At 39.4% G+C, this 21,850-nt stretch overlaps 1 protein-coding gene and 1 long non-coding RNA gene across 2 annotated transcripts in view; one reads left to right on the top strand and one right to left on the bottom strand.

Annotated features, from left to right (window-relative positions):
- The window catches only part of LOC116666358, a 36,007-nt gene extending 15,999 nt beyond the window's left edge, over nucleotides 1-20,008 (top strand). Inside the window, exon 2 of the long non-coding RNA XR_004323168.1 lies at nucleotides 16,855-20,008. This is a non-coding gene — a long non-coding RNA (uncharacterized LOC116666358). The remainder of the gene's footprint in view (nucleotides 1-16,854) is intronic.
- HSD17B12 (hydroxysteroid 17-beta dehydrogenase 12) overlaps nucleotides 2,444-21,850 on the bottom strand; it is a 135,497-nt gene continuing 116,090 nt past the window's right edge. Inside the window, exons 8-11 of the mRNA XM_006184248.3 lie at nucleotides 18,204-18,285; nucleotides 16,517-16,582; nucleotides 4,202-4,351; nucleotides 2,444-3,938 (exon numbers count right to left, since the gene is read on the bottom strand). Coding sequence (XP_006184310.1) covers nucleotides 3,834-3,938; nucleotides 4,202-4,351; nucleotides 16,517-16,582; nucleotides 18,204-18,285 — 403 coding nt within the window. The 3' untranslated portion in view covers nucleotides 2,444-3,833. The remainder of the gene's footprint in view (nucleotides 3,939-4,201; nucleotides 4,352-16,516; nucleotides 16,583-18,203; nucleotides 18,286-21,850) is intronic.

Here is a 21,850-nt window from a genome sequence, read left to right as displayed (position 1 = left end):
CGTCTCAGGCTGGGTGACACGGGGACCCTTTGTGCCCGTTTAACTCAGTTCTGTCAGTCAAGGGGTGCTCGGGGCAGATCCGAGCCTCGGAGGCTCCCCCTCCATCCCGCTGGCCTCTCTGTTGGATGCAGGGAGACCTAGTGAACAAGTGTCAGTCCTCTTTTGCTGCTCCCTCCCTGCGGGATCGGTCCCACACTGTTTTGCTTTTTCTTCTTTCTTTTTTCCTTTTCTCCTACCAGATTTTTGGCGTCTTTGTCTTTCGAAGAGGGCAATGTTCTGTCAGAGTTCGGCAGGTGCTCTGGTTGGCTGAGTAGGTCCGTAGATGTGAGTTTTGGTGTATTTGTGGGAGAGGGTGAGCTATGAGCGTCCTATTCCGCCATCTTGCTTCTCTCTTCTGAAGGTATAACCTTGATATGAAAACCAGACAAGTATGAGAAAGAAAGATTGCAAGCCCATTTCTTAAATATAAACGCAGAAATTCCGAATAAAATACCAGCAAACTGAATTCAGCAGTGAATGAAGATAATGAGATGAGACCAAGAATGTAAAGGTGATTTAATACTAGCAAGTCTATAACTCATTTAAAGCAAGGTCTCTGGAATTTGCCAGAAATGGTTCTCCTAGGATGTACTTCCATATGTATGTACACTGAGCTATTCTTGGAACATACCAGGTATGCTCTCCTTGGGCTCTTTCGCCCCTCCATTTGCTCTGCCTGAAATACTCTTCCCTTGGCAGAAAGGCTTGCTCAAGACTGTTCCATTGCCGCCTCTCTCTAGGCCTGCCATGAGTACCTTATTTAACATCCCAAGCCTCCCACCATAACCCTGACATACAGATTCCCCATCCTACTTACCTTGCTTCATTTTCTGCACAGCATAGAGCACTCACACTATGTTATCATTCTGTTTGTTTATTACCCGCCTCCCTTCTTTGCTTCCCACCCCTGGTCCCAGCCCCTGTGCAAGTTTAAGGTCAATTGATGCAAGAATTTTTGTCTGCCTTGTTCATTGTAGTTTCAGCAGCACCCAGAAGAGTAAATGGACATGGATGGCCTTCAATAAATGCACACAACAGTTTGTCTAGAAACTTTGGAACAAGGAAGACAAGCTGGCCTTATATCCTTTTAGGATTATTGTTTGTTCCCACTTTGCTTGCTTTTCAGTGGCACACGTAAAGGGGAGTGGACAAAGTTGTAATATGATGTTTATCATGTTAAAACTTTTTATCTAATGCTTGTGCTCATGCTAAACACAGTGTTCCATTTATAGGTGTTTCCATATAAACCTTAATAGAAGAATTATGTTTCCACAAGGGAATTTGAATTCTGTCCATATTTAGATGTTTTGCATCATGTTTGACATAAGTATGCTAATCTAAAAACATTAGAATGCCACGAAGTAGTGAGTCCTTCAAATTTTTAAGATTAAATTAGTTTCCAACATATTAAATGAAAAGCTTTGCTCATTTGCTTTGATACTGGTAAACTATAAAGTTGTAGAATTCAGGACCACCAAAATCTCAGGTAATTTTTGGTGTCAATAAACTTCAGAAATTATAGTACTACTTAAACTCATTTCATTCTCGTAAGGTATTATTATCACAATAAATCCCTTTCACATGGAATCGGTACCATTTGATTGGTATTGGCTTTGATGTTCGCTCTATATAAAATTCAGTTCTATTATATTTTGATGCAATAATATCAAATGAGAACTCAGAATTCATCTCTTTAGGGCAGAACCACATTTGAGGAACTGAAGACCAATATTGTCATCTTCATTTATTCCCAGTGCATGTGGGCCTGGCATAAGGACAGATCAGAATGGCACACATCATTCTGTGTGTAGGATAATTCCTCTCCTGTCCCAACCCCCCCACCCCATGCTATTGCACTGAAAGGACAGTAAATGAAAATCTGGCTTTCTGTGTTGTGAAGTGAGCAGATACTACATAAATAATCATTACTAGCTTCTGCTCTTCTTTTTTGTGTGTGTTCAAACCTTACCTAGCACAAATCAGACTACAAAATCAAGTCAACAAAAAGTCTAGAAATTATGCTTCACTATTTTGAAGGTTTCAGGAACACTGGTTTCTCTTAGTACAACTCTTCTTTTATGTGCCTAGAAACATAGATTTCCACGTCATCATCTTCAACCTGGAGTGTCAAATACAAGAGGATACTTGCTAAGTTGAAGCAATCAAAGCCATAGCTCAGAAGTTTAGAGATCGCTAAGGGATTTCCTAGCCAGAATACAACTGTTTTTTAAATGGGACAAAAGATGTATGTTGTATACTTGCAAACCAATCCCTCCCCCCTCTACCAACTCTCCATCAAAAGCCACAACAATCAACCAACAAATATGTGAAGGCAAACGAGATACTGTCCAGTTCATTGTGGTTTTACCATTTCTACAAGAAAATGAGAGAAAAAGGCAATGTGTTTTTCATAAAGCTAAATTTATTCAATTTAAATGACTATTCTTCATTCTCAGATGATGTTCTTCCTATTTTGAGGGTGCTAAATGCCTTTTATATAATGATGCCAATAGCAGATGGTAAATTTGAGTTTTTCTGTTTTTGTTTTATGTCCTTAGCGGGCAAGTTTAAAAGCTAGAAACAGTAGAAACACTTCAGCACACTAATTAATTTTCTCTTTCCTTTTTTTTTTTTTTTTTTTTTTTGCAAATTTACTGGTACCTAAACTCAGAGCCTGGGAACCACAGCCTAGGCAAAGACCTACCTTCTATATTGCATGTTACACAACACTGAGTTACTTCTGAGCAATTTCCCCAAACAAGTTATGTAGCAGGATTAAAGTAAGTCTTAATTTATATTAAACCAGTGTAAAAATGGCCTTAATTTCAAACACCAAAGAAATATATTCGCAATCAATACCATGGTTATATCATTTTTTAAAACTAATTATGTCGATATCTATAGGGCACCAATTTAAAAGTATAATGCCATCATTGTTCTACAAGTAGTCTGCTGTCACATATGTGAGTAATCTTGATGCAGTGCAGAAAAACCACAGCTGGGGTCCAAGCAGGCCACTTTCTTGGGTCAGGGTTTTAGTGGCACCGTGGGGTCTGCCCATCTCAATGTACATTTTGGCCTGTTTACCTTTATAAGTCATACCATATAGCATTCATCATTTATATACATTTAAACTGAGAAGACATACGTATTAGAGGAAAGCATTTTTTAGTGGGTTTCCTGTGTCAAAAATAACTCCATATTTCTTCATTATTTTTACATCATTAGCTACCCTTGAGAAAGAAGAAGTGCCATATAAATGTATAAACAGAGACATACTTTCAGAAAACCTTACCAAGAGCTATGCAAATTGAGTATGTCCTCCCATAAGTGAATCAGTTAATATCTCCACTCCCTCAAAGTGTTAAAAGCAAAAAGAGAGTAGCTGGCAATTTTAAAACATACTTTTTAAACTATGTTTTGGAGAAAATACAAGAATCATCATGACTGGCATTTGGGACCAGATGAAACTCTTGAGCCTTATGTCTGACTCTATCATTCTGTGATTTGCCATCATTGTGTTCCTTCCTATTAAGCAGTTCTTCTTAATGTTAGTTTTATAGCCATTTGATATGAGTATTTATGTTAAACTTCAAAATAACTCCTAGTAGCTCCCAGAATATATGTCAGGAACTCCTAAAAGCAACTTCTGCTGTCCGCCCAATTATGACAACTTTTAGCTTTATCAGCAACTATTAACATGACAAATGAAGATCTGGAGATGGTGGGTGCCTTGCTGTGAACATGCCTAGGCTGGAGCATCTGGCCAAGTTCCTCCATTCAATTATCAATTCTCAGTTCTTCTTGTTTTTCTTCAGATAGCGAGCCCGCATGGAAGTGCCTATATTCATGGCCATTTTAAAATACAGCCAGGAAGGCAGGATTGAGATGACTGAGGCCTATAGGGAAAGAAGTGGGGAGACATGTAATTAAGGCCTATAATTTGAAGTCATTTGAAACATACGCTCTTATTAAGTTTTACTGTATTATTGTTTCATTTATAGGTAGATTTTAGAGTTCTTGGGTGTACTGTTTAAAATAAAATAAAACACAGATGCCTTGTTATTAAGTCTAGATAACGTATACAAGCTAATGTATCACATACTATTTTGTGATTCGATGTGATTCAGAGTGCTGATTTGGGACTTACAGATCTACATACCATAAGAGAATGGATCAGGTAGCCGTTGGTTCGGGACTGCACGCCGACGGTTTTAATTGCAGACTTCACAAACACCTCTGGAGAGGGCTTATCCCAAGTTGGCCTTCGGATGTTAGCCAGTTTTGTAGCAACAAAGTAGGGGAGGACACTCTGGAAAGACAACATACCCCACCCCCCAAAACCATGCCATTAATTAGGAAGGTCACAAACTCAGAATTCACAGTGATGCTTTACTGTTCTTAGTGGCAGAAACACTCTGAAGAAATCTAAAGTTTGTATCTTTAGAGAGAGAGAGAAGAAAAGAGAAGCAATTATCTAAAACTACCTTGATAGAACAAATGACAGCGTTAAAACAAACCGTAAAAAACCAATCTACCAACACAACAGAGCTGGAGACTAGAGAAAGTATTAAAAATAAGCAGAAATGTACCTTTTTTTGAGCCTTTAAAAAGAAAGCGTTAAACAAATCTAGAGAGCAGGGATTCAGGACAGGATGCTTTCCACTCTGACTCAGCATAATAGTTAGAGAACCACCACCCAGGAGATTTTTGACATTTTACCCCCCTAAAGACATTATATTAATTTTCTCCATAATTTACAGTTATTAAGCTTATTCTAACAGCTTTGGTCCCTCTAAAATAAACATTTCTCGTTTGCAGCTTTGGGCTACCACATTTCCTCCCTAGTTTCTTACCATTCTGCTTCTGAGTTTTCTAAACTTTGCTATTGATATGACAGGATCACCTCCCTTTTTTTTTTTATTTAACTTTTTTCTTTGTTGGGGGAGACAGGATAACGTTATAGAAACAGCTTGACTAGTGTGGGAGGACAAATCTGGACGCTACCTTTTAGAGGAACCTCACTCTGTTCTTTTTTTCTTACACTTGCTACATTTTGGATACACTTCAACACAGAATGTAAGGAATCCCTATTACAACAGCACCTGAGTCATGACTCACAAGGTTCCTTCTCTAGTTTGAAATAACTTGGGCATAGTTGCACACCAAGGAGTGAATGTACTGTCTGCCACGTGTGAGAGGCCAGAGGTGTAAATTACAATGAAACATCTATTAAAGAGGATCTGTTTCAACACATGGTGGTCAAAATCAAGAACTTCATTACTAGAAGCAGAAATAAAATTAAGATGTGTTCTAGACTGTAGACTTCCTTCCTGCTGAGAGCTGGGGAGTTCCTGTATCTCTTTGGTTTGGTTTTGTATTTTTCCCACTTCCAAGTGTGAGTCACCCTCCTTAACAGGTGGGCTGAAACTTTTTTTTTTTAAATCCATACAAACTTCAGCCTACCTGTTAAGAACCATGAACCCAAGGGCCTCCTCACTGTCCCTCTCCATCTTTCTCTTAGTCCCTGCAGCCACAAACCTACACAAAGTAAGTTAACTTCCCCAAAGTACTTCAATACCAGGGCCAATTTTGATTAGGTGACTTTTAGACTTTAAAGAATTTGTTTATTGAAATTACTATTCATTTATCCCTTACTTAAAGAGCAATTTTTTTTTGTCAAAAAGGTCTTTAATTTTAAAACCATGCTTATACAAGGATCCAGTATGTGAGAGCACAAACCAAAGAGAGAGCTCAGCCTAACACACAGCATGAAAGGCCGAGCTTAAGGAGGGTCTACCAATGGGTAGGGAAAGAAAAGTTTGTTCATCGACCTGAGTAGCAAACAAAGCAAAGAGTTTATGCATATACTCTGACTCAAATAATGAAGGAATATAAGAAAACCATGCCACATCTCTGTGTCTCAGAGTTCCTGGTTACAAAAAAAGATTAAAAAAAAAAAACAAAACCCTTCCCATCTATAGACCATAGGCCTGCCAAGAGTACTGTACAGTTTTGAGCATCTCAACATAAAGGTGGTCTAGTAATGATACCTTCTGATTACATAATTGTATTACAATCCTTTCTCCCTCCTGCTCGCTCGCTCTGGCATAAATCGGACTGTTTTGACCCTGTAGAAGAATTGAGTCGCACTGCCTGGCTGAACCACTTGATGGCGCCACACGTTAACTCACCATTCAGCTAAACCATCCCCCTAGTCTAGAGAAGGTCCTGGCTCTGGAGGTGGGGACAAGAGACGCCTGTCAGTTCTATTCTGGAGAGGATATTTATTTCCACAGTGGTTTAAAATCAAGGCAGTTAATATGGCCTCACAGAGGATGGAAAGGATTCAGAGATGAAGTAACTTTTCAGCTAAGTCTTTATAAAGTGGGGAGTCTGCTAGCTAAACAAATAAGGGCAGAACATTTTCGGTAATGGGGACAGCAGGACCAAAGAAAAGGAGACATAGGAGAGCACGCTGTTCTCAGGGAACCACGTGTAGTTCAGTACGGTTCAGACATCGGAAACGTGGGAAGCAGTGGCAGGAGTAAGGCTAAACAGCTCAAAAAATTACATCCAATCACTGACAGTATCCGTTTCTACAGCATAAGCTCTGTGGTGACATGGTCTTTTTCACCGTGATACTGCCAGTGCTTAGAACAGTGCCTAGCATGGACCGGGGGAGCAAAGAAGATGTATTGAATAAGTTAGCAACAGAATAGTTCATTTTGGACAACACTGAATATTGTACAGGGGTCCCTTTCTACTGCTGCAGTCCAGAAAGTTAATTACACCGGGAAGTTGACAATGTCATATGAGAATTTAAACCAAAAATTTTAGATATTCTGAAGCTTAAGAAAGATTATCTATCTAAACAAAGGCAAACTTATAGGTCTTAGTAACTTGCCCAGAATTTAAAAAGCAGTGTTTCAAGTTATGTAAAAGAAATATATGACAAAATATCATCCTAGCTACATCCTTCAACAGTTAAACAAAAACCCAATAAATGATAATCCATTTTTCCCACCTACGTGGGGAAACATTACAGTGAACAGGTCAGAGGATTCTCAAACTTATAGGAAGTACTTGGGGCAGAAGAAATTTTAAAAGTTGCTGAAGCTCAACAATTTGCCATTAAAAATATTGCCAGCTTGGAGACAACCTGAACCTTGACAGCTTCAGATACAGGCAAGTGCCCTGGTCTTCACACTTAGAATCCCAAACTGAAAATGGTTCACTAGGCCATAAAGCAAAGCTCTGGATGTTTTGCCTTTGCTCAGTCTACTAAAAAAAAAAAATCCCTGGAGACAAACTCAGAGTCCTTTACCTCACCCACTGAGTAGCCTGCTTAGGTATCTAGTCTTTAGGAAACAGTTTAGGGGGCCTTGGTTCAGAACAGGAAGGTTCCTACAACTTAATGTCACAGAGTCGGGGAAAGATGGATGCCTGATGCTGCGAGGCAGGTGTTCAAGACTCAAACACTGAACCTTCTAGCTTCTGCTGGTGGAGTGTCTTTCATGTTGTCATCTGTGCACCAAGCATGCCTTCTCGAATTGAAAAATGACCCGAACAACTCAGAACCATGCTTTGGGAAACGTGGATCCAGAGGATGCCAGGCTCCAGTCTATTTGCACAATATAGAATTCCCGACATGGTGTCTAATCTGTCTTATGAGCACTAAGTTCACCAGGGAAGCTGCCACACGCTTCTAAGGCTGAGGCTGCGGCTCTGATGGTGTTTCAGGGAATCTTTTCTCCTTAAGTCCATGTGTTCACCCTCCATTTCAGGATCTGATATCCTCCAGGAAACCTGAACAATTATATACATAGATCCTAGTTTTGGAGTTTGTAGACCATGAAATGAGCATTTCCACAAAAGGGCCCTTGATTGTCTCACTGGTAAAAACCCTTGGACTTCCTAGAAAATGTTAGGAAAAAGAAGTCATTCTGATGGTGCTGAGATCTCTGATTCTATGGCACTGAGCAAAGGCCCCATAGTAACATTAGATATAAACCCGGGCACCTGAGCCCAGAATGAAGGAGTTAAAATGCTGGGCTCTGCACAAAGAAAATCCTTGATCCATCCTGGCTGCCTGATAGTCTTACAAATGACCTACTTCCAAGTATGTGGAATTCAGATGTTAACATTCAAGGAACAAGAGGGAAAACAGTGTTACCTCACTGAAGGCATGTATTTAACAAGGATTTCCTGAGCACCTACTAGAACACTGTTTTAGGCACTTGTAATACATTTATGAACAAAAATAAAGTCCCTAATCTTACAGAGCTTACATTTTAATGGGGGTGGGGGCACTAGGGGGTGGATGTACACAGACCACAAACAAATGGTAAAAGAATGTATACGACATTGGCAGGTGATGATAAAAAGGAAGAAAAATAAACCTGAGTAAAGGAAGGAGGTGATGGAAGCTGATCCTGTAGGTGATCAAGAAAGCCCTCTGTGATATGGTGACATATATGTGACGTGGTTACACATAAGCAAAGGTCTCAGTGAAGGGAGAGAAATGATCTGGACTGTGCTTTAAAGAGATCACTCTGACTGTTAGGAGCAAACTGTGGGAGCTACAGGCAAGGCTGAGCGTAGGCACCCCCAAGTGTCCAGGACAAGAGGTCATGGTGGCTCAAATTAGAGTAGTAGGAATGGCAGTCATCAGAAGTGGATTTTTTTTAAATTAGGCTTATTTATTTACTTTTTAAATGGAGGTACTGGGGATTGAACCTAGGACCTCGTGCATGCTAAACATGTACTCCACCACTGAGCTATGCCCTCTGCTTCCCCTGCCAGAAAGTGGATATATTTAAAGGATAAACTAAAGTCAGTAGGATTTCCTGATGGAAAGAATAAGCAGGGTACAGGTGGAAAAAACATCAGTTCTGAAGTCAGACAGACTTGGATTCAGATTCCACTTGACCACTTATGAGCTGTGAGATCTTGAGCAAAATGCTGAGCTTCACTGGAGGATAAAGCATCTTCCCTATTGTATTATGAGGATTAAATAACATACTATCAGTTAAAGAGTATGGGATTTGAACTCAGCAATTATTTTCTAAGTTTTCTAAGATTTATATTTTTCAGAATGAATTTGGAAAGAAAAACTTGGCTGAATTTTTATATCCTATAAGAGGTGTAAGAACCTATACAAAATGACTGAGGTAGCCACCCGGATATCTGAGTCCTTTCTGGATACAGATTTAATGTGGTTTGAAGGATTAAAGGACATCTTAGGTTTTTAGTGCTTGTGGTACAACACTGTTGTAAAAGGCCAAGAAAAAAAAAAGACATCATCACTGATAAAAAATGGGGCTTCACCTAGTTGGAAGGGATCTGGGTCCAATGATCCCAACAGGACTAATTTTATTCTTAAGCCATTACGTTGGTGCAGTTGACCAGATATGAATATATCCTGGGGGAATCTTTCTGTTGCTTTATAGTTCTCTGTATTTAGACTCTGTTTGCACTAAAGATACACTCCATTACCTTCTTTTATTGTCACTGGCAACTAATGAGAAGAATGGATGAGGACTTACATTTGCTTTGCAATCCTGACAGCCATGTCTCCATGTTTGGCTTTCTAGCTCTGTGAAGCCTGGTAGATCTATATGATTACTCTGAGCAATAGAATGTTTTACCAAAACATAAAATAGGAATATCTTCTTTCATTTAAAAAATAAACTTGAATTTTGTTTTCTCCCTCTTCTCAATTCATCCTATTTGTTTTCTAAATTTAAGCTGATTTAAAGCTACATTTTTAACCGAATTAATACCCGCCTTCTCTGGGTCTGGGTGGTCTCCACTTGCCTCCTCATCTTTCCTCGGGTAGAGAGTCAGGTCAACTAAACTTTACGGGATGGTTTTAGTTAGCAAATAATCTCCTTGTTGAGAGTGCTTCCAGAGACCTGGCTTCCCAGCTCCAGGGAAGAAAACCAAGATGCCGAGTAACACCCAAGGAGAAGCAAGAAGGCATTGCAGAAAGAGCACAGACCTTGGTGTTATCCAAACCCACATCACCAACACAGATGGGTAAATTTCCTACTCCTTCCCACATTCCCCAACATAGCAGCTGCCTTTAGGTTCTTCACAGGGCTGACACTATGTAAAACCATCTCAGTCCTGTATTTGCTTATTTATTATCTGTCTCCTTCCCACTAAACATCAACTCTGCCACAGCAGGGACTCCATCTGTCTTTCTGCCATTGCGTCCCCAGCTCCCTGCTAGCTCCTTCTCAGTGTTTCTTGACTGAGGGCATGTGGAACACGATATATGCTTCTAGTTTTGGACTTAGTATCCCTTGTCATTGTCATGTGTTTAAATCTCTGTCTTCTCTCTCTGTGGGTGCCTTGAGGACAGGGACTGTGTCTGATTCCCTTGGCCTCCTCCCTGCCTCACTAAAGAGCTGGCCAGGGGCAGGCGCTGCGCTGGCTGGTGAGCTGCACTGACCTGAGGCAAGTTACATGATTCCTATTGATTGTTAGCTTCCCATTCGTAAAATGGGACTAGGTTAATGTCTGTCTCAAACAGGATAACAAAGTAGGTGAAAATATGAGGCATGTTGTAGACAGTAAATAAATGCAAATTTCTTTCTTCCCATTTCACAGTTTTCAGTGTTTTTACAGATGCTACATCATGTGTCCCCACCTGCTGAAGGGGGAGGCTGAGTCTCACAGTAATGAAGCAGCTTTCTATGGGGACATCAGAGCTAAAACCTTGGTTGGTTGACTCTGGGCTCGGCATCCTTCCCTCACTGCCTCTGAGCACAGCAGTCATAAATGCAGTCTGCATAAAACCACAGCCTGGACTGAGAGAGCTGTGACTTCTTGGTTTGAAGTGGCTAAATATCTGGGCAGGGCTTCATAAATTCTTTAGCATCAAAAAGCTCTTCATAAGCCAGATTTGTGAAGAATCATTGCTTGATGCTAAATGTAGAGAAAACTGTAATAGGGAGCAGGACATCTGCATGGTCTTCAAAGTGTCTCCCCACAAGTAGCTCATTAGTGCAAGGGGGAAGAACAGTAATGACAGAGCAGAGAAACTGGGTAACTCGAATGAAGGCTCAAAATCAACATCACCAGTGAGGGGCAGGTGGGTATCATGTGTCTCTGAATGCGATGCCCTGAGACAGATACGATGTCACATATGTAATTTTGGCCAGGAAAGCATAACCTGAATCTAACCATGAGGAATCATCAGAGAAATCCCAAATGAGGAATGTTTGATTAAAAGGAGCCGTGGATGTATTCCAGATTAAAGGGAACTAAAGAGACAGGAAAGCTGTATAATACCTGGTCCTAGATTGAATTCTTTACAGGAGGATTAAAAAAATGCTATAGAGGACACCATGGAGTCAAAAATTGGAATACAAAGGGCAGATTAGACAAAAATACTACATCAGGGGAGGATATAGCTAGCTCAGTGGTAGAGCACATGCTTAGCATGCATAAAGTCCTGGGTTCCATCCCCAGTACTTCCATTAAATAAACAAACATACATACAAACGTAATTACCACCCCCCCAAAAAATTAAAAAAAAATACTACAATGTTAATTCTAAAGTTGGTAACTGAATTGTGGTTATCTAAAAGGATATCCTTATTCTTTGGAAATACACACTAAAGGATTTAGAGGTAAGGAAACATGATGTATGCAGCTCACTTCCCAATGATAAAACAAATGGAGTAAAATGTTAACAATAAGTGAATCTGGGTAGAGTATTGGGGTGTCTTTTGTACTATTCTTATTCTTACGAGTTCTCTGTAGACTTGAAATTATTTCCAAATCAAAAGTTTTTTAAAAAAAACAAGACGGTTTGTGAAAGTTTTACAGAATAAGAGTTCAAGAAGTGTTGTTTTAGGATGCCATCTTAGTCTTAGCAATTTCTTACCTGCTCAGCATTAACAGCAAGTTGGTACGGGGCACACAGAAGGAATCGGGTACTGGGGCCCACTAACTAGCCAGTCAGATCACTTATGATTTTGCCCTTTGAAAGAGTTAAGCATAATTTTGCCTGGGTTTATAATGAGAACAGAGAGTTCTTACCAACAGAGCACAATTTTGATAAGATTTACGAGAATGTACTTCTTATCCTCAACAGACAGAGTCAAAATTCACCTCCAGGACACTTGTATCACTTGTTGCTACTTACTTGCATTTCCAGGAAATGCTTGTATATTGGCAAATCTGAATTCATGGAGGAAATTTTAAATGCCTGTACATAATTATAGGAAAGAAGGGGGTTGAAAAGCAAAGACAAAATGATTAATTAGCAATGAATATAAAACAACCTAGAATTTGAGAAACCTACTCTCTTCCTCTCCCCAAAGAGCAATCTGTTGGACCTTCACATGGAGGCAGACCTAAAAAGAGAACTTTCCTTCCAAAGTTAGAAGAAACTGAAACTTGGCATTAGAACATTAGCTGGGAAACCCTTTAAATACTGAGTTTGAAAATTCAAGACCAGAGGTATATGGGAGCAACAGAAGAAGCTTGAAAAGCCTTAAAACAGAGGGCTGTGTATCACAAAGCATGGACATGCACAGCCAGTCTCTGCGATGCCAGGAAATGGCAGGTCTCTAGTGTGCCTGGAATTACATGTGCCATTAGCAACACACAGACAAACACAATCAAAAGCCTGTTCTCAAGAATACACTGGAACGGGGACAGTTCCAGGCCAGAGAGTCCCAGCCAGACATATATAATAAGAAATAAGAGGGCAGAAGGGAAGGCATAACCAAACATACCAGCAGCCGAGATAAGGCTTCCCAGGGCAGGTGAAGTGTGACAGAAGCCCTGAAAGATGGACGGGGTCCACAGGCTCAGGTGTGAACGGGGCAGAGAGATGCGGAGTGTGGACATGGAGAGGAGTTGGGGAGAGGAGTTGGGGAGAGGGCAGGCTGGCAGAGGGGCCAGTCGTGGGCATTGCAGAGGGCAGAGCACACACCGGCCACTACAACGTCCACTCCAGCCAGAACGCAGAGTGGGATGATACAGTGACAAGAGAGGTGATGGCCTTGTGGGGTCTGAATTCAATGCTAAACACTACAGGCAGCCCCTGGAGGGCTAGGAAGCAAAGCAACTGTTATCAGACTTGTTTTTAACAAGATCACCCAGGAAACAGTATGTGGGATAGAGTGGAAGGGGAAGCCAGCTGATAAATACTCCTGGACCAAAAAATGTGCAGACTTAACACACCACCAGAGAAAAAAACAATACTTTTTAACTGAGCTTCATTGAGATCCCACATTTTTGATCCCCTTGGTCAGAATCAATATGAGATCGTCTTCTACTTCAGCATTCTCATGTGTTCCCAAAGAAACAGGACACTTGTACTTTCCTCACTAACAGTTCAGCACTTATTTTTTTCACCAAATTCATTCTAAGTTTAAACCTTGAATGAATTCCTGTGAAGGAAGGCAGTCATTAATGAAATTACATAATCTATCATTCATGATTAAGGAAAAATAAAAGTTTATCAAAGTAAACCAAATGCTAATATGTTTTTGTAGTAGCTTCTAGTTGCAGCAAATCAAGAGGCAGAGAGTATGGAGAAAAGATCTTTGAAGGAAACCAGATGCGGAAAAAAGGAAGAGACAGTCTTGTGTGTTGACAGAATTTTAGATACTGCTCGTCTATGCTCACAAAGCCTAAGATTCCCTTTTGTCACTGAAACACTTGCAGCTTCTGGTCACACTGCTTATAGGTCACCTACCAATGGACCTTTAAGATCCTGCTTAGTAGATGCAGGACTCTCAGTAGATGGTTTAAAAAGTATTAAATTAATGGCTTGAATACAACAGATTCATCAGAATGAAAAAATGGCACAACTGATGCCTTTACCTCCCATGAATGCTTTGTTGATTTCCTTGCTACCAAAATACAACTCGTTCTACCGAGCAGGCTGGAGCGCTTAGCATTAAAATGACTGGTGTCAAAGAAGGGGGAAAGGGGAGAGTAGGATAGCTCCATATATAAAATTCAGGATTCTCGAAAGCCCTATCCTCCCCAGTGTACCCAGTATTGATGGGAAGCTGCAAATCGGAATAACACCAAAGGGCTATGACATCTAGAGACTCCCTTGGGGGACACCTCAGGTAAGAATTTAGAGGAAGCACTAAACTGACCCTAGAAGATGAGGAAACATTCACCCTAAAGACAGAAAGGAGGAAATGGCACTAGGCAGCCCAGCACCCCTCTGACACGTGGCTGCCTGAGCACAAATGAAGCCAATAAGGTTTCAACGCTGTCCCAAAGGCCTGGAGCAAGTAGCCCAGTGGTTAAAAACAAAGGCTTTGGTGACTTGAGTCCTGGTTCGACATTAGCAAGTGGCTTAACCTCTCTGAACCCTGATGTTTAAAGATGATGATGATCACACCGTCTTATGAGGTCATTATGAGACACAATGAAATAACTGGACACGCAACAAGTGCTCAGCACTGTGCCTGAAAAGTATCCCCTCAAATATTAGCTATTACTATGATGATTGATCATTGGAGGCTTCAAGTTACAAAAAGGAAAACACCAGGCTCACAGAATTGAAAGCCATGAACACTGGGGGTGTGAAGAGGCAGGGGCAGGTTGTGGGCAGGAGCAGGAAAGGGGTAAGGATTGCAGTTTCCCCAAGACATTGTTAAAAATGTGCCTAAGGATGGAAATACTGTGAACCATTATCTCTTGGTGTTGAACAATAGCTGATTTGAGATAGATACCCTTAAAAGCTCCTATATTTGCTTCCTCTCGTATTTTGTATTGTATTTGTACAGCACTGTATCTGTTAGTTACATAATAAAATCAAAGGTCTCTATAAGCACAACATTGTAAATTGAATACACTTCAATTTTTAAAAAAAAAAAAAGAGGGTCTCTATAAAAATTAAGTCAAAATGGATGGAAGGCCTAAACCTAAGAGCTAAAAACTATAAAACTCTTGAAAGACAACATAGGGGGAAAGCCTCATGACATTTGATTTGCAGTGATTTTTTTTGGATATGACACCAAAAGCACAGGCAGCAATAACAAAAAATGGGTAAACTGGACTACATCAAAATGTAAAACTTTTGAGCATCAAAGGACACTATCCATAGAATGAAAAGGTAACCCTTGGAATGGGAGAAAATACTTGCAAATCATATATCTAATATATCTAATAAAGAGTTAATATCCAGAATCTCACAATTCAAAAATAAAAGCAAACAACTCAATGAAAAAATGGGCAAAGGACCTGAATAGACATTTCTCCAAAGACAGCCAAATGGCCAATAAACATTTGAACAGATGCTCAACATCACTAATCATTGAGGAAATGCAAGTCAAAATCAAAACCACAATTAGATACCACTTCACACCTATTAGGATGGCAATTATTAAAAACAAACAAACAAAAAGAAAAGAAGTATTTATTGGTGAGGATGTACAGAAAATGGAACCCTTATGCACTGCTGGTAGGACTGTAAAATAGGATAGCTACTATGGAAAACAGAAGGTGATTATTCAAAAAAAAATTATTATATGATCCAGCAATTTCATTTCTGGGTACATATCCAGAAGAACTGAAAGCAAGTTTTCAAAAAGATAGGTATACACTCATGTTCACAGCACCATTTTTCACAGCAGCCAAGAAGTGGAAGAAACTCAAATGTCCATTGACAGATGAATGGATAAACACAATGCGGTGTATACATAAAATGGAATTTTATTCAGCCTTAAAAAGGAAATTCTGCCCCATGCTACAACATGGATGAAACTTGAAGACATTATGCTATGTGATTATGTGATTATGTGATTCCACTCATATAGTCAAATTCAGAGACAGGAATAGAATGGTGGCTGTCAGGGGCTCGGGCAGGGGGAAATGGAAGGTTACTGTTTAATGGATAGAGTTTCATTTTGGGAAATGAAAAAAGTTCTGGAGATGGAAGGTAGTGATGGTTGCACAACAATGTGAATATACTGAAAGCCACTGAACTGCATACTTAAAAGTGGTTGAAATGGTGCTTTTGGTTATGTCTATTTTACCAGGATTAAAAAAAATCACTCCCACACCTACATCATCCTGGTGGATGCAGTCACCCTTGCTCCAGTAAGAGTTAGCTCTTTATTCAGCTCTCTGCCTCTTATGATAATGAGTGGCTTTGGAACAGTCATGGCACATCTTACATGCCTGGCAGCTAAGAGATATTGACAGTCTAATTCTCTCAAAAATAAAAATTGAGAAATTACAATTATTATGCCTCAACTGTTCATACTGCATTTAGTTCTACCTTACGTGTTACCACTTAAACATTCTAGGGAATAATTGTTCAAAATCTAGACTTAAGTGCATAAAGGAAAAAGAAACCGTGTCTTTAATGGTGTGCCAACGTCACATTCACTTAGGAATGTGATTTTCTTTCATTGCCAAGACAGCAACAGTTGCCGTGGAAACCACACAAAAACAGGGATGCTTAACTGAAACAAACTCCACTCACCTGCACAATGATGCCCTTGTGCTTATATTCCTCATGGAGGCTCTGGGAGAAGAAATCTACAAAAGCCTGGGACGGGGTGGGAGTGAGAACACACATGCACATTACATCAATCTGCCCGATCTGTAGCCATGGCAACAAAAATGATCAACTAACCATTTAACACTATAGCTTCTAATCATTCTTTTTATTTCAAATGCAGAAGAGACCTTAAAAACACACCTCAGAACATCAAGTTGTTTTTATCTGCCATTGAATTAAGTATTCTCTAGCTAAACATAATATCCAGATCAAACTTGACTTAACTGGAAAAGGTTCTTCCTATCTTTTCTTCTTTTCAGAAAATTACTTTCCAAGAAGAAATGTCTTATTATATAACAAAGGATGTATTCGTCCTCTCCACTTGCCAGTCAAACGGAAACACAACGTGAATTCTGTTCAGCTATGTTCTTTGGGGATTTTGTTGTCAGTAAAGAGAAGAGCATGCATCCACTTGGTCCTTTGGGATGGCAAGAGCCAAGAAGTCCAGAGATGAACATGACAGCCCCCCTTCTTCCACCAGAACAACTTTAAATCTATTTGTAAAATATAATGTACCATTTTTTTCAAATGTGGACTCCACCGTGGGCTTGAAGTATCAGTGATGACTCTACCAGGGCTCCATTAGTCATCATCTTGTGTCCACAGAGCAGAACAGGCAAGAAGAAGTTGAAGTCACCAATTGCTTCAAGAAACATGGTGCTCATATTAAACATGCTTACTGTATGTTTTAGAGATACAGAAAGCAGGTAGATCATAGGATTTGGGGGTGGTGCCAAGCTTTTTCAAAATATAGTACGTCGTCACTTTAAGTTCTTCCAGGGAACAAAAAGCCAAGTGAACAAGAAGGTGGGCGTTTTGCTCTTTTCCTTCCCTGTCATATTGCAAGTTCTTATCGTGTATTTTATTTTGCTCATTTTCCCCTAAAAGCTTGTTTAATTTCAGCATCTCAATGGTCATTTTTATTTCAGAGATGCATCCTCTGCTTCAACAATGTATTTGAAAATGCTTTTGACCTGCAGGCAGTATGAAATGCATTCTAAATTATCGTCCTAGCAGTAACGTGATGAGGTGAATGGTGATGTTGTATAGAATTATGACATTTTACAGAGAGTTCTCAGAAATTCTTGTCTCACTCTAGAAGTGACAATAAATATCTGTGAATTCTGAATAATGTGGCAGAACACTCACCCTCTCACCTGTCTCTCTCGTGCCTACTGTGTGTATTTATGTGCTGACTAGCTTCAATCCTTCTACTCGGCTGGACAGCCTTGGAACTTAATCTGTACGAAGCTGACTCATTCATGATTCAAATCCCCAATCTTAGACTCATAAACATCATGTTCTGATCAACTGAGCTAAGTGGCCTAGACCAGCTCTCTACTGGAAAGTACAAATACCAATTTTAAAAACCAGTCAACTACTGGGAGAAAAAAGCATTTGTGGATCTGAGATTTTGGTGCTGCCCCATTTGTAAAGCTGATACCAATCAGTGCATCTGCATCTCTGGCTCCTCTGAAACCAGCATTGGCTACTTTCCTTTTCTTCTCAGACCATTTGACAACTGCTAAGGGTAGAACTTCAAGAAAGTTCCATGCTCATTTCTCAAATGGAAAATTATTCTGACATAATTTACTAAAAAATTGCTCACCTTGGTTGCAGAGTAGATGGTCAACAGTGGAACTGGGTACAGGCCACTGGCAGAGGAAATGTTGATAATCGCCCCTTTAGATCTGAAAAGGAAGATGTACCAAGTACACAGGATGAAGTCAAATATACAACTGTCTGTAAACTACAGATTGAGATATATAATTATTTGAAACAGAATAACCTAGCTGTTTTCCTGACACACATCTCTCCATGCCTTTTGTCGGCATGTGATATGCTTGCTCAGTGAATGAGGCATAACTCAATCAACTAAAAATAGCTCTTGTTTGCAATTAGCTCATTTCTCAGTTTTAGTAATCTGGGGCATGACCAGATTAGATCTTCAGTCTCCTGGAGTTGATGTCTATCCTCTGAGGTCTTCTCTGGCCATAGCATCAAGAATTCTCACTCGTAAAAACACTCTCCTACTCCTTGTATGCTTTTATTTGACGTATCATCACATACTATCATCCTGGAGCATTTAATCACTCTATGAGTATAAACATTTTTCTCCTTCAAAAAAAAACCCAAAACCCATAAGTTTCTAGACATTATAGCCCTTGTCCTATACACTTTTCTCCAAAACACTCTGCGAAGTCCTGAGCCTATTAACAGGTACTCGATAAAAGCCTCTGGCAACGAATGAATGGTTATGTCTGGCACCTCCTGCTTCCCCTGGTTTGTAGATATTCAGGTGCTAAATAATGAGTAGACTCTAAAATCATGGACATCTAGGGGGAGGGCATAGCTTAAGTGGTAGAGCACATGCATAGCATGCATGAGGTCTTGGGTTCAATCCCCAGTACCTCCTCTAAGAAATACATAAGTAAATAAATAAATAAACCCAATTACCTCCCCCAACGAGCAAATTTTAAAAATATATTAAAAATAAATAAAATAAAATCATGGTACTCTATAGTTTAGCAAACCATATTCTTTTTTTTCCCAAAACCATATTCTTTTGCCAAGAGGCAAAGCTCAATTTCTACTGTGCCTTTTAGAGATTAATGAAAGTTAAAGTCAGAAAGTTATTGGGAATTACTAACTCTACAAATCAATAAAAATTAGTTTGAGAAAAGCACTGTTGTAAACATACTAGTTGCTAGCAGGCATGTGTGGCTTGGGTGAAGTGTGGAATTACGGTTTTAGAAATTTTGGCCACTGCAACCTGATCCCACCTACTGCCTGTCCTCAGATCCGGTTCCTTTTTTTCTACTTACTTTCTCATTATTCGTCTGTATTCACTTCCCCCAAGGCCTTTTTTTTTTTTAAACAATTAAAAAAAAGAACTAGATAGACCCCCTTTTATGCAAAATAATAAAAGATACAATTAGATGGCATCTAAGTTAGTTTAGACATAAATCTGAAAAGAAATAATCCCCAAAGGTCACCCAGTCCATCTGCCAGCCTCTAGGCGAGATGCCTCTTCAACCATCAAATGGAAGTCTAGATGCGCAGCTTAATGAATCACTGAAAACAAGTTGTTTTTCTGTTTTTGTTTTTGAAACTGAAGTCCTTATTGGCAATATACACTTTCCTAAGCAGTGAAATCCATTAACATGTCAAGTATAGAAATCAAATCTCAAATTTTAAATTGTTATATTACGGTTTCGAAGAACAATGGAAATATTTAGTCAATGTATTAATTATATTATGTATTAATTGTATTGATTGTATCATGCTTGTATTTTTTTACTTTTGTCTTTCACAAAGACAGAAAAGGCTTTTCTTTTTAAATTTTAAGAGAGTAAGAGTCTCTATCAAGAGTTAAACCCAATTACTCGAAGATAAAAACTGGTGAATGAGCAATTAGTCTCCAGTAATTTCATTTTATCTATATTTGTGAGAAATCCCTTTGATCAAACCTGAATTAAAAGACACTTCAGTTACTGGAAATTTTCATTATAGTATTAACTTATGATGTTTAAAATATCTTTACCTTCTTAGGGTGTTAAAAATATTCTGAAAGTAGATTGTGGGGATGGTTACACAACTCTGTGAATATACTAGAAACCACCAAATTGTAGACTTTAAATGAGTAGATTTTATAATATGTGAAACATATCTCAATAAATCTATCAAAGAGGAGAGAGGGAGAGCAAAACATTTTTAGGATATATGGGAATGTCACCTTTCAGCTCAGAGCAGATCCCAATCAAGTAGAAGCTGAGAGCTACTACATCTTCTGCAACACAATATGCTTTCTGAGAAGTAACCCCAAATCCTGACCAGTTGCACCCCATCCCGAGCCCCAAACATCCTGGTAGGTTTAGGTAGTGTTTTACTTTAACCTTTTCTTATACAACCAGGAATTGCTATGTCCTCACTCGTGCACAGCAGGTGAGGAAAAGCCAATCTCAAGATGACGTTTTTCACGGTATCAACTATCACCGCTGGTTTGATCAGCTGGGTTATGTGCGCTGATATACTCTTAATTGGCTGGGGCACTTGCGTGTGCCCTTGAACAAAAATCTTACATTTTTTATTTCATTCCTCACAAATGAAATACAATTTAAAAGTCTTCCAAAAATGAACTTTAACATTATCAAATGCATTTTAAAAATTAAATCTTGACCTTACCAACATAGATGCTTAAAACTTCCCTCACCAAAGCAATGATTTCAATGCAGGAAAACTCAAAGATAATAAAAACCTCATCCCTGTTTTCAAAATGGATGCAGACCAATAATCAAATATGTCACAATTATGCAAGCATGTGCCTTTAACTGTTTACTCCTTGAGGCAACTGAGATTTTTTGTTTCTCAAATATTCTCCCCTAATTTAAAATTTCTAGTGGGGTAGAGTTAGAGTTGGTGAAAAGTCAGAATTTGAAGGTACTTTATGCAAAACACAATATTTGCACTCTAAAATGCACAAAAACAAATCCAACACCAACAAAGTATAAAGCGAGAATGCACTGTACCTAAGTTAACACAAAAAGGACAGTATTTAAAATTGTACCAAAACGACAGGAGAGAAAACACCCCTTCCACAAAAACGCTGTGAAACGAAGAAGCACGCGTATTTGTTTGCCTGGCAAAGCCCTTCCTCCCACACCCACACACAACAGCATACAAGTCTCTCTCCCCAAGGATGATGATATTCAGCTCAGTTTTGTCTGAATCATAAATAACACACTTGCATGGCTGTCTTAGTCCTGGTACTGTATACAGTGCCCATCCTTTATGGAGGGAGGGGGAGGAACACTTGGGACTGCAAGGTACAAAGGACTCGGTCTTTAAAATCTACTTTGTCGAGCTCTAATCCTCCGTCTGAGCAGAATTAGTGACGTCAAACCAGTTTCCATGGCACAGCCAGACTCCTGACAACTGTTATATCAGGCAGAAGGACAAAATGGGCTGCACTTAGTTGTGCATAGAAACAAACATAAAACCAAACCCTGGTTAATCTCTCATTTTCCGGGGACTTGGGGAACAATTCTAAGATTGGAAGGTACATTAAGAATATCTGCTGAAGTTCCATAATGAAGACTTGTGTTGCTCATACTTCAGCACATTTCTAGTTTGTTCTGACAAATATCCAAATAAACAAGTCGACTAATGTTTTCTGTGATACGACATTCTTCATTCATCATGCTGCTTAATTGCTAAAAGCCACACGATGGTGTCTCAGCGGTGTGAGTTACTGAG

Source organism: Camelus ferus, chromosome 10 (assembly GCF_009834535.1).
Source record: "Camelus ferus isolate YT-003-E chromosome 10, BCGSAC_Cfer_1.0, whole genome shotgun sequence".
NCBI lineage: Eukaryota > Metazoa > Chordata > Mammalia > Artiodactyla > Camelidae > Camelus > Camelus ferus.
This window is presented reverse-complemented; position numbering and strand designations above follow the sequence as displayed.